The sequence below is a fragment of the Asparagus officinalis genome, chromosome 4 (genome assembly GCF_001876935.1).
Source record: "Asparagus officinalis chromosome 4, Aspof.V1, whole genome shotgun sequence".
In the NCBI taxonomy this organism is placed as follows: domain Eukaryota; kingdom Viridiplantae; phylum Streptophyta; class Magnoliopsida; order Asparagales; family Asparagaceae; genus Asparagus; species Asparagus officinalis.
In genome coordinates, this window is record NC_033797.1 from 35,620,031 (window position 1) to 35,630,509 (window position 10,479).

General features: G+C 41.5%; 1 protein-coding gene and 1 long non-coding RNA gene across 2 annotated transcripts; both read left to right on the forward strand.

Annotated features, from left to right (window-relative positions):
* Window positions 1,612-4,108, forward strand: LOC109838506. The gene is made up of 8 exons (XM_020406943.1): window positions 1,612-2,735; window positions 2,882-2,969; window positions 3,063-3,117; window positions 3,253-3,368; window positions 3,437-3,571; window positions 3,646-3,855; window positions 3,937-4,000; window positions 4,092-4,108. The coding sequence occupies exons 1-8, from the start codon at window positions 1,612-1,614 to the stop codon at window positions 4,106-4,108; spliced, it is 1,809 nt and encodes a 602-aa protein (XP_020262532.1).
* Window positions 4,124-4,445, forward strand: LOC109835970. The gene is made up of 2 exons (XR_002245760.1): window positions 4,124-4,190; window positions 4,264-4,445. It is a non-coding gene; the product is annotated as an uncharacterized LOC109835970 (long non-coding RNA).

A 10,479-nucleotide genomic window follows, 5' to 3' on the forward strand; every position in this document is an offset into this window, starting at 1 on the left:
CCCTTATATGTGATCCCGCGACTCCATATACTAGATCAAACATGAAATAGATCAAGATGGCGGAGGATTTACCTGAAGAAAAGCCCAAAATTCAATAAAGGCGAGACCTTTAAGGAAACTTGAACCACACGCTCGAGGGGCCTGAGAGAAACTTTTTATTTGGAATTTTTGGGGGATTTCTCAGTCCAAGATCCAAAGGAAAGCTAGATCTAATACAGATCTGAAGTTTGGAGGGAGAAAAGAGGCTTGTGAGAAGAGAAATCAAGAGAAGAGAGGGAAGGGGTGGCCGGCCCTAGAAAGAGGAGAAGAAAAAAAGAAAAAGAAAAAAAAGGGGACCTCTTTTATCCTTGAACCAGATCTGGCTGACCCAGACCAGACCGGGCTAAACCAGACCAAGTCAGAATGGACCAGAATGGACCAGAATGAGCCAGAATGAGCCCAAATTGAGCCAGATTGAGCCTGGCTGGACCAGACCAGACCAGAATGAGCCAAATTGAGTCAGATTGAACCAGAATGAGCCAGTCTGAGCCAAATTGAACCAGTTTGAACCAAATTTGAACCAGAATTCAAATTGAAGCTGAATTAAGCATTGAAACGACTTTTGATCAACCTACGGTTCAGTCCTTCACCTATTTAACCCCTCTACCATATATTTGGAAGGGTCGGAGAGATTTGTTTAACCCAAATACTGCCTTTTTGGCACATTTTTTGGGCCGGTTCAGATTATTCGAACCTAAAGAATACTCCAATAAGGTATACGAGTATAAACTATTCCCTCCTCTTTGTTGAGAAGTTTCTGGAGAATATTTTTCTAAAAAATATTCTTAAGGATAACTCAACATAACTCCCAGGAGTGTATGAGTATAAACTAAACCTCCCCGCTCCAACTCCTTTAGAGCTTAAACTGTGTAGACTCCAAAATACTTACGAGTGTAAACTGTGTTAAACGCCGGACAACGCGTCACAATGAAGATTCAAAGCCGTCAACCGATGGTCAATTCCATGTTGAAGCAACTAATTCGGGCTAAAAAGCTAGGAAACCAAGAATCGACTTCAAATTCAAAATTCCGACAACGGTCAGACAATAAATGCAGCACCGTAACCCTCTCAAACATTCGACAAAGCACCGAATAGCCTGGAGAATTGAAGGAATCGAGAATAGAAGCCATTCCAAGAGCCCGTTACACCGATTGAAGGTTGGGACAGTCATATCCAAAGTATTCCAGACTCTTCTATAAAAGAACGAGACTGGAAAACTTTGGAGGGGGTATCTGTAGGCATATAAAATTGCTTATAGGTCCCTTGACACGGTTCAAGACGAACTAATGAACCATCAGGCGATGTATCTAAGCACAAACGTCACCGAAGCCAAGTGGCACGCAACGAAGCGGATTAACAAGGCTACGAAGCTGACGAACCGTACGTGAACGACGGAATGAATCCACTCGCGTACGGGATCAAACCAACGGTCCAGAGAGTCAACGAGTCATCCAACCATATAACGGATTCGAACTCAGACACCAAAGCCGATTTACTGCCTAATCGGGATCCAGACTGCCAAATCAGGAATCAAGTCAACAAATATTAAAATATGGAGGCAAGCAGAGCTATATGGGGCATCGTCGCTATCTTGATGAAAATCACAGTTGGAGAAAGGATAAGAAATCATTTGATGGCACTAGGGAGAGAGGGTATGCAGCGCCGAAGCTGACCGGAGATGACATCCTTAAGCAGGTGGAAGATCTTATAGGGATCACCTTGACCAATCATCCAGAGAAGAAAATTAAAATATCACACGAAAGACGGGGAGATAATTGGAATAAAAAAAGTATTTTTTTTGATTTGCCATATTGGAGAACTCTCTTATTGCGACATAATTTAGATGTCATGCATATTGAGAAGAATATTTGTGATAGTCTGCTGGGAACAATCATGAACATTAAAGGAAAGACAAAGGATAATATCAAAGCCCGTCTCGATTTACAAGCAATGAGTTTAAAACCGGAGTTACATCCAATCCAGAGAGGAGATAAACTTGTGATGCCAGCAGCTTGTTATACTTTATCCCAAGAAGAGCAAAGCAAATTTTGTCGATTTCTAAAGGAGTTAAAAGTTCCAGATGGATTTTCATCCAATATTTCTCAATGTGTAAACCTTAAAGAGCGTAAGATTTTGGGGTTAAAGAGTCATGACTGTCACATTCTTTTGCAGTGCTTGATTCCTGTATCAATTAATGACGTTCTTCTTGCAAAAGTGTGTGAACCAATTATTGAACTTTCCATATTCTTCACTATATTATGTGCCAAGACATTAAGGGTGGATGAACTTAAGCAAATTGATGAGCAGATTCCACTTACGTTATGTAAGCTTGAGAAGATTTTTCCACCTTCAATTTTTGATGTTATGCTGCATTTAGTAGTTCATTTAGCATCTGAAGCCATACTTGGAGGGCCTGTTCGATTTCGATGGATGTACCCAGTGGAGCGTCAGCTTTATACTTATAAGTCATATATCAGAAATAGGGCACGTCCAGAAGGGTCAATTGCTGAAGGATATATAGCAGATGAATGCATGACTTTTTGCTCAAGATATCTAAAAGGCTTCGAGACAAAGTTTAATCACCTTGAAAGAAATTATGAAGATGGCAATAGAGAATGTCATGAGGCACAACTATCTATTTTCAGACATAGTGGACGCGCATTGGGTGCTGCTACCACCCGCTACCTTGATGAACGGTGATGAAGTGCAACCACACATTGAGTTCTAAAGAACTGTGATGAAGTGCAACCACACATTGAGTAAGTCACTAAAGTTTAAGATTCTACTAATAAATTTACTATAGTTAGTCAACGTTAATCATATTTATGATATTTTAATGTAGGGACTACAATGAATTCGTGAGAGAACCCACAAATCAATATGATGATAAAGATTGGGATAAGAACTTTATCGAGTGGTTTCAAGCTCTAGTACGTACATATCTTGCCTTATTTTTTTTAATATATTGATTGGTTCATTTTATTACATGTTCCATGACTTGATCATATTTTGGTTTTGTTTAGGTTTATCAGAGTTATCGAGAAGATGATGACTTACTTTCATTATCTCGTGATCCAAGTAAGATTGTTAAATGTTTTACTGGATTTGTCATAAATGGACATCGATTTCATACAGAAAGTTGAGATAATTGTTTGTCAACTCAAAATAGTGGGGTTACGGTTGTTGGTGATGCTGGTGATGGTGGAGATATAGATTATTATGGTGCTTTGGTTGAAGTTGTCGAATTAGAGTATCCTGGTAGAAGAAAGGTTGTTCTATTTCGTTGTAAATGGTGGGATGTGCACGGCAAAGGAAAAATTCACCTCGTGGTAAAAATAAGTGTCTAAAGTTGAATAATTTGTCACATGGGGAGAAAAAGATCATTACTTTTTATCAGAATAGAGCTATTGAGCCAGAATTTTCACGATACCTTGGAATTATTATTCGTGATAGAAATATTTGCCAAGTAGCTGTTGAGAATTGGGCCAAAATACCACAACAAAATAAAGATCATATGTGGGCATCCATTAAGGTACATTGAAAATTAATTAAATGCATTTGGTTTTTAATTCTTATAAATTAAATTTTGATTCAAATTTGATATAGGATAAATTTGATGCTGAGGACATGGAGCAAAAGAGAGAGTTAGTAATGAGACACTTGCGCGATTTGTGGAATAAGTGGCGTGGTGACATGCACAGGAAATATGTGAAAGAAAATTCATTACAAGTTGCACTTAGAAATAAACCTACAGAAGTGAGTGTTGATGACTGGGATTGGCTAGTTAAGGAACATTATTTTTCTTCAAAATTTCAGGTATTAATCTCCTAATTTTATTAATTTTGTTCCATGTATATTGTTGGATTGTTGAAATTATCTTTTAATCTTGATGTATAGAAAGCAAGCCAACAAAATACACTTAACAGAGGCAAAAGAAAGATGCTCCACCATACGGAAATTGGTATACATTCAAAACTAATTTCTTATTTATTTATAACTACTTTGTTTTTTAGTTTGATGTTGTACTCATTTTTATTTAATATTTGAATAAGGGTGGCAAGTCAGGTAATCCACCTGATGTGGTAAAAATGTTTCATGAAACTCGAAAGAAAGCTAATGAAACACTAGAAAATGGGGATCAAGATAAATATGTAAGTAGAATATGTGTTTAAGTTTGATAATGATGCATTATATAGTACTAACATATGAATTTAATTTTTATAGGATGAAATTGTTCAAGTCAAACAAGCAAACCCTTCACTTTCTGACATTGAGATAGTTGAGAAAATCTGGGGGAAGCAATCTCATGGTCACATCACTGTATTTGGTGGCGGGACTACTTTGAAAGATTTGAGAGGACCGCTCCTTAGTCGATCTGATCTGGAAGCACGAGTTATAGAAGAAAAGAGAAAGAACCAGATGCTTCAACAATGCTTAGATGAGCAGGAGCAACAACAACAAAGGATGTCTGAGTTGGAGTCACAAGTGAAAGCTATGCAAGAACTTTTTTTTAGGCAATCACCTTCATTGACTCCTCAAACTCGAGAACATGTGCAGGACTAGGTAATTATTTTTTGTAAAATCTCTTATATACTTTTATGATTGACTACTTGCACTAAAAAATATAATTTTTTACTTGATAAGATAATATATGCTTAATTGATATTTCTTAATTATGTGATTTTTTTTAAATTTTTCAGGCTATCCATGCAAGATTAGGAGGGGGTAGCTCGAGTCTTATTTTGACGATGATTAGAGGTGTCAGAGATGTGTCTTCCCCAAACTTTTATTTTAATTTGTTTTAGATAGTTTCATGTATTTTTCTTTGGAACAAGTCTACAATGATGGTTTTATAAACCGTATTTTGTTCATCAACGAAGGAAAAGCACCGTCGTTGATGGGTTACTAATTACCCATTATGTGGACTTTTACGACGGTATCCAACCGTCATTAATTAGTCTTCAATAACGGGAAAATATCCCCGTAGCTAATGGTAACGACGGGAAAATATCCCGTCACTGATGGTAACGACGTCAAACTATCCCATCACTGATGGTAACGACGGGAAAATATCCCCGTTACTGATGGTAACGACGGTGATAATTACCGTCGTAAATATTAATGACGGTAATATGTTCCGTCGTTATAGACTCTATAACGACGGGTAGTATATCCCTTCGTGACCCTTTAACGAAGAGGGCTTCAACGACGGGTGACGAAGGGATTTTTTCCCGTCGTTATCATACAATAACGAAGGTTTTCAGCTCTTTAACGAAGGGAAATCCCTTCGTTAAAGATGTAATTTCTTGTAGTGAGATAGGTGTACATCTGCATACAATGCCCCTATCAAGTTGATGGTCAGAGACCAGCAGGGATGACAACGCGCAGTTTCAGCATGTTCTTGGCCACTTTAGGCCAATTGGGGTAGGAGAGGACGACGTCGGTGCCGAAGACCTATACAAACTGGGGTAGGAGAGGACGCCATCGGTGCTGAAGAGCTACACAAACCGATCCTTCTAGTCCCTGTTCGACTTAGGGGCGTTCAAGACAAGATTACCACCTCCACTATAGTGGTAGAAGTAGTGTGGGTCCCTCCTCATCGACTTGACCCTGACTAGATGCCCAAAGAAGCATATACTCAGTAGGACACCACCCAGTGGCAGATCACGATGAAGCCTACCAGGACCGCAATCGCATTCGGGGTGAACTGAGGGGGTGAAACCCCCAGAGCAACGCATACATCCCTAATGAAGGGATGAAGCGATAGTCGTAGCACATACTCAAGATGAGCAAGATATAACGGTGCTCTATTATCTCCATGGCAATACACTGGCTCGTCCCTGCTTGGCGCTGCGTGCGTGAAATCTTTGGGGATATCATAGAGCTCATAGTACTACTCGAGCTCTCCGACGGTGACCTTCGAGCTGATCCTCTCCTCACTGTGGCCGATGGTGGAGGACTAAGAAGCCATTTGAAGATTTGGAGTACAAAGGATTTAGGAAAGTTAAGAGAGATGTGCCGAAGATTTTAGGGCAAGAGTTTGTGAAGAAGACTCTTCTGCGCCCCCAGTGAGCTATTTATAGCAATTGAGGGGAACACTTGGATTAATTTTGACGGTCGGCTCATTTCAAAGTGAACGAGCGAGATTCGCCTTGAAATCTCAAACATTTCACACGAAATTCGAAGCATCCCTCCTTTACTACACGCCTCTTCGCTCTAAAACCGAAGCAACGCCATAACTCTCTGACAACTGATAGCGCCATTATGTCATTTCTCATAGTGATGTTTCACATGCCCAATAAATGCTTCTAGAAATTGTTTGGTGGAAATTTTGAAGTAAGTAAAATGAAAGAAAAGTAATTTGTATTCTCTCGATCTTAATTACAATTTGAATTTTCGATTACAAAAGAGAGGAGAATGATCCAGATTCTCTCCTTTGTTTAATTTTGGGTTCTTCACGGTGGCGATGGAGTGCCTCCCTCGAATGCTCGCGTCGAGTTTGCTCTCCGTTGACAATCCGCACGTCTTGATTCACTAGAACGGTATCTCCTCCTCATGATTTGACGCTGTGGAGAACTTACGTGGCAAGTTTGAAACTCTTGATGAGTTGATAACTCTGAACGAGTTTGAAACTCTATGAAAGAGTTGATTTAACTGAAATTGGTTTGTAAGCCAAGGACGAGCTCCTCGTTGCTGAAGTTGAAGATGATCTTCGTTGGAGAATGATGCCGATCCCTTCAGGCCCTTTCTGCTCCAAGAAATTCCCCCTTTGCTGCCAAGTCCCAGATCCAAAAAGCCAGCCAGAACTCAGTTGAGTTTACCCCATATTTATAGGGGATTAAGGGGTGTAACCGTCCCTTTAATTCGCTCCTAAGTGGGGCCGAATAGGGTGTAACCGTCCTCTTAAACAGCTCCCCAAATCGTGGGGAAAATAGTTTTGAAACCGTTCAAGTTGTGTTTTGAACGAGTCAAACGCTAAAAAATAGCGTTCAGGGTCCGAACTCTGCGTTTTAGACTTGAAACGCAGAGTTGGGTCTATTTTGGTGGCTGAACGCACAGGTCGCGTTGCGTAGAAATGAACTCTGCGTTTTGGGCCTGGGACGCAGAGTTAAGCTCTACATGAACTCTGCGTTTTGAGTCTGGGACGCATAGTTAGGCTCTATGTGAACTCTGTGTTTTGAGTCCACGAACTCTGCATTTTGATGTTGTAACATAGGGATGTTCTCTGCGTTTTAAGGTGGTAATGCAGGGAGGACCTCTGCGTTTTGCTTCTGGGAGTTTGGAATGTGGTCACGAGCTATGCATTTTAAATCTAGGACGCAGAGGTGAGCTCTACGTTCGGATTTGAAGAGACTGTCAATTTGTAGTCTCTTTTGCTAAAGTGTTGCAAAGAATGCCACCTTGTAATCTTCGTCTTGACTCCTTAAAAATATGAGAGTCGTCAGATTATAGCTCCCGATGTTGATTATGAAGGCTGTTGATTAGAGATTTCATCAGTTATTGTGAAGGTCATCAGATTGTAACCTTCATCGATCTACGTGGAAGTCTTTAAATTGTAGCTTTCTGGAAGCCGTCGAATTGTAACTTCCATCATCGGTGTTTGATGAGGATCAGCTATCTGTTGTGATTTTTAGACAGCCTACAGAAACTCACTAAACATTTATTCGACGAATAGTCGGTCTCCCTAGTCGATCCTTGAAAGCTAAAAATGGTGTAGGAAAATAAAATTGCATTTATCCCTAGAAGAGAAATTTAAAAGTTCGCCTGTAAGAATATTATCAAAAATAGTAAAAAACAAACAAAAACACCAAAATCTCTCAAACCAAAGGGAATTTGGAAAAACAGATAGTAGCAAATTGAACTTCAATGGGTTTGGTTGTCCTCATCTCGTCAAGATAGTTGATTTTCATAAATAATTAGTCTAATTCCGACTTACAGTTTAAAAGTTATGACCCTTTTTTTGCAGCAAGTTATGTTCCTCAACGCCTGAACATCGCCTACAAGATTAGGGTTCGCCTGAACCAAGCCAAGTCTACTTGTTTGCCTGAACATTCAAGGCAAGTCTGCCTCATAGTGTGAATTCGCCTGAATCAAATAAGCAAAGCCAAGTTTGCCTGAATACTTGACTCCGCGGACAAGACTAAGCTCGCCTAAACGCTTGAAGCTCGCCTGAATTGATTGAAGCTTGCCTGATAGCTTCGCCTATGAGGTTCGCCCGCTTACTCCAACCTCACCTGCATGTTCTAAGCTTGCCTGCATGTTCCAAGTTTGCCTGCATGTGCCAAGCTCACATGCACGATCCAAGCTCGTCTGCATGTGCCAAGCTCACCTACACGCTCAAAGCTCACTAAGCTCACCTGAAGCTCGTCATGCTCGCCTGAATGGTCAAGCTCGCCTGATTTATAAAGTTCGCCTGAAAGTCTGGTTTACTTGAATTGTTTGACCAAGTCAGCCACTAAAGCATGAATTGTGAAAATGGTTGTGCCCACTTTCCACATTCTAAGTGGGTGATTACTGGTCATTCTCCTCTATAAATAGCCATTGATGGCTACAAGAAAAGGGGAGGGGCAGAAAAGAGAGGAAAGGTGCGGATGCAAGGAGATGAACCTAGCATCTTGTGCACTCAGCTCTCAAATATCCTAGCTCGAGTATTCAAACTTTGATAAAGCTTCTACCACACGATGAAGCTTATTGGCAGTCTTGTTCGAATCCTCAGGAGAAGAGAACTGAACTTTGAGATCTCGGCATACTCACCCTACAAGCAATCAAGCACTTGTTCGGCCTTCGAACTCATCCAACCAAACTTCTACTATATGCTGAAGTTTGTCCGCAACCTCGTTTGAATCGTCAAATGGAAACAAACCTGACACGAGCGTCGAGAGAAGCATCCTATCGCCCCAAAGAATCCACGTTAAACAAAGAGAGATCGAATCAATTCTCTATGCTTTTGTATAAAAGCGATTTTGATTTGTAATAAACAGCTCAATTAATAAAAATTTTGAGATCTCATTTTATGACAAACAAACGGACTTTGAAGACTATTTCTCAAGCACTCGCCCAAGAAGCTCAGACGCCAACTAGTTAAAGTAGCCATCCAGATTGATTCTATAAATTAGACAAAAAACTAATACATCAAGAGTGACTACTCGAGTTCAGGACGTATCTTCTCAACGAAGAATGAGTACCCTCGAGTCAGCAGTTCAAGTCTATGGAGCTAAGTCATTCAGAAGACACAAATTGAGATTGTACAACACATGACAAGCAATTTCAGACTCAAAAGTGTTTCTTCATTCATTGATAAAGTGTCATTACAATATACAATGTATACACATATACAACAAAAGCATAGAAACAGGAAAGTCCTAGGAGGCTACGAGAAGTCCATTCCCACTCCAGGAGTCGCTGGTGGGGAACCCCTAGGAGCGGTCGACAGAGGAGTCGAGCAGTCTCCTCCTTCATCCGATTCTCCCTCGTCCTCATCGAGATCGAGTCCCCCTCCTAAAGCTTCCACCTCCTCCGGCTCGTCCAGGAACTTAGCCATAATAGGAGGATTGTGGAAGCGGTCGGGCGGGTTCCTCATCTTGATTGGGAGCTGCACCGAGAAGTAGTCATATCCTGCTTTGCAGGCGATCACCATTTTAGTTTTTCCAGTTAAACTTTGGTGATACTCCTCAATGATCTCCCGACAGTGAGCCTCTGACTCAATTTGAGCCTTTTGGCTTTGAACCGCTAAAAGTGACTCCTGCAAGTGGGCGACCTCCTCTTGATGCTTGACAAGCATTTCATGCTCCTTGCCCAGTCGTCATCTCGCATGCACCGCTGAATCCTTCTCCATCTCAGCCATTGCCATAGCACAGTCCCTCTCCTAGAGAGCCGCCTCCATTCTCCCGACCTTCCTCTAGATCTCCTCCAGCTCCCGCCTAAGCCAATCGACCTTGGAATCGCTTGGGGGCAGTGTTTCCGTGACTCGCTCTGAGTCGGCCTGTCTGTTAGCCCTTAGGGAAGTAACCTCCCCTAGAAGCTTGAGATAAGCAGTCCGGATCGGATCCATTCGGCGGTATAACTATCCATCCAGTGGTATAACTTCGTCTCCACCATAGCGCCTCGAACAAAGTAGCTGCGAAGGGTATGGTGGAGGCCGACATCCGGGACCCCTTGCAAATACTTTGCATCCCAAGGAAGTGAGAACTGCACAACCACCCTCTGCTGAGTCCAACGAGAGCCCAGGATAGTCCCCCGAGCATCGAGGTGCACATCGGGCTCGAAGTAGTGTTCAAGGCCATGCTCTTGTCCATATTTAGAGCCAACTCCTATGGGCCCGATGAGGTACTTCCTCATCTTCTCTCATTCTTCCTCTCCGATGTCGACGACACGGTGCGGAAAGAGATACTCTAGCCCTACGGGAGGAACTATCTTCTCCTCGATCGGCTCCTTCCCCAT

Bases quoted from the DNA above. Each gene is read 5' to 3' on its own strand.
- LOC109838506 (XM_020406943.1), top strand. From the start codon at position 1,612: ATGGGGCATCGTCGCTATCTTGATGAAAATCACAGTTGGAGAAAGGAT. The intron at 3,118-3,252 runs GTAAGATTGTTA...GTGGAGATATAG, and splicing joins TTCATTATCTCGTGATCCAA to ATTATTATGGTGCTTTGGTT. The intron at 3,369-3,436 runs GTAAAAATAAGT...ACTTTTTATCAG, and splicing joins AAGGAAAAATTCACCTCGTG to AATAGAGCTATTGAGCCAGA.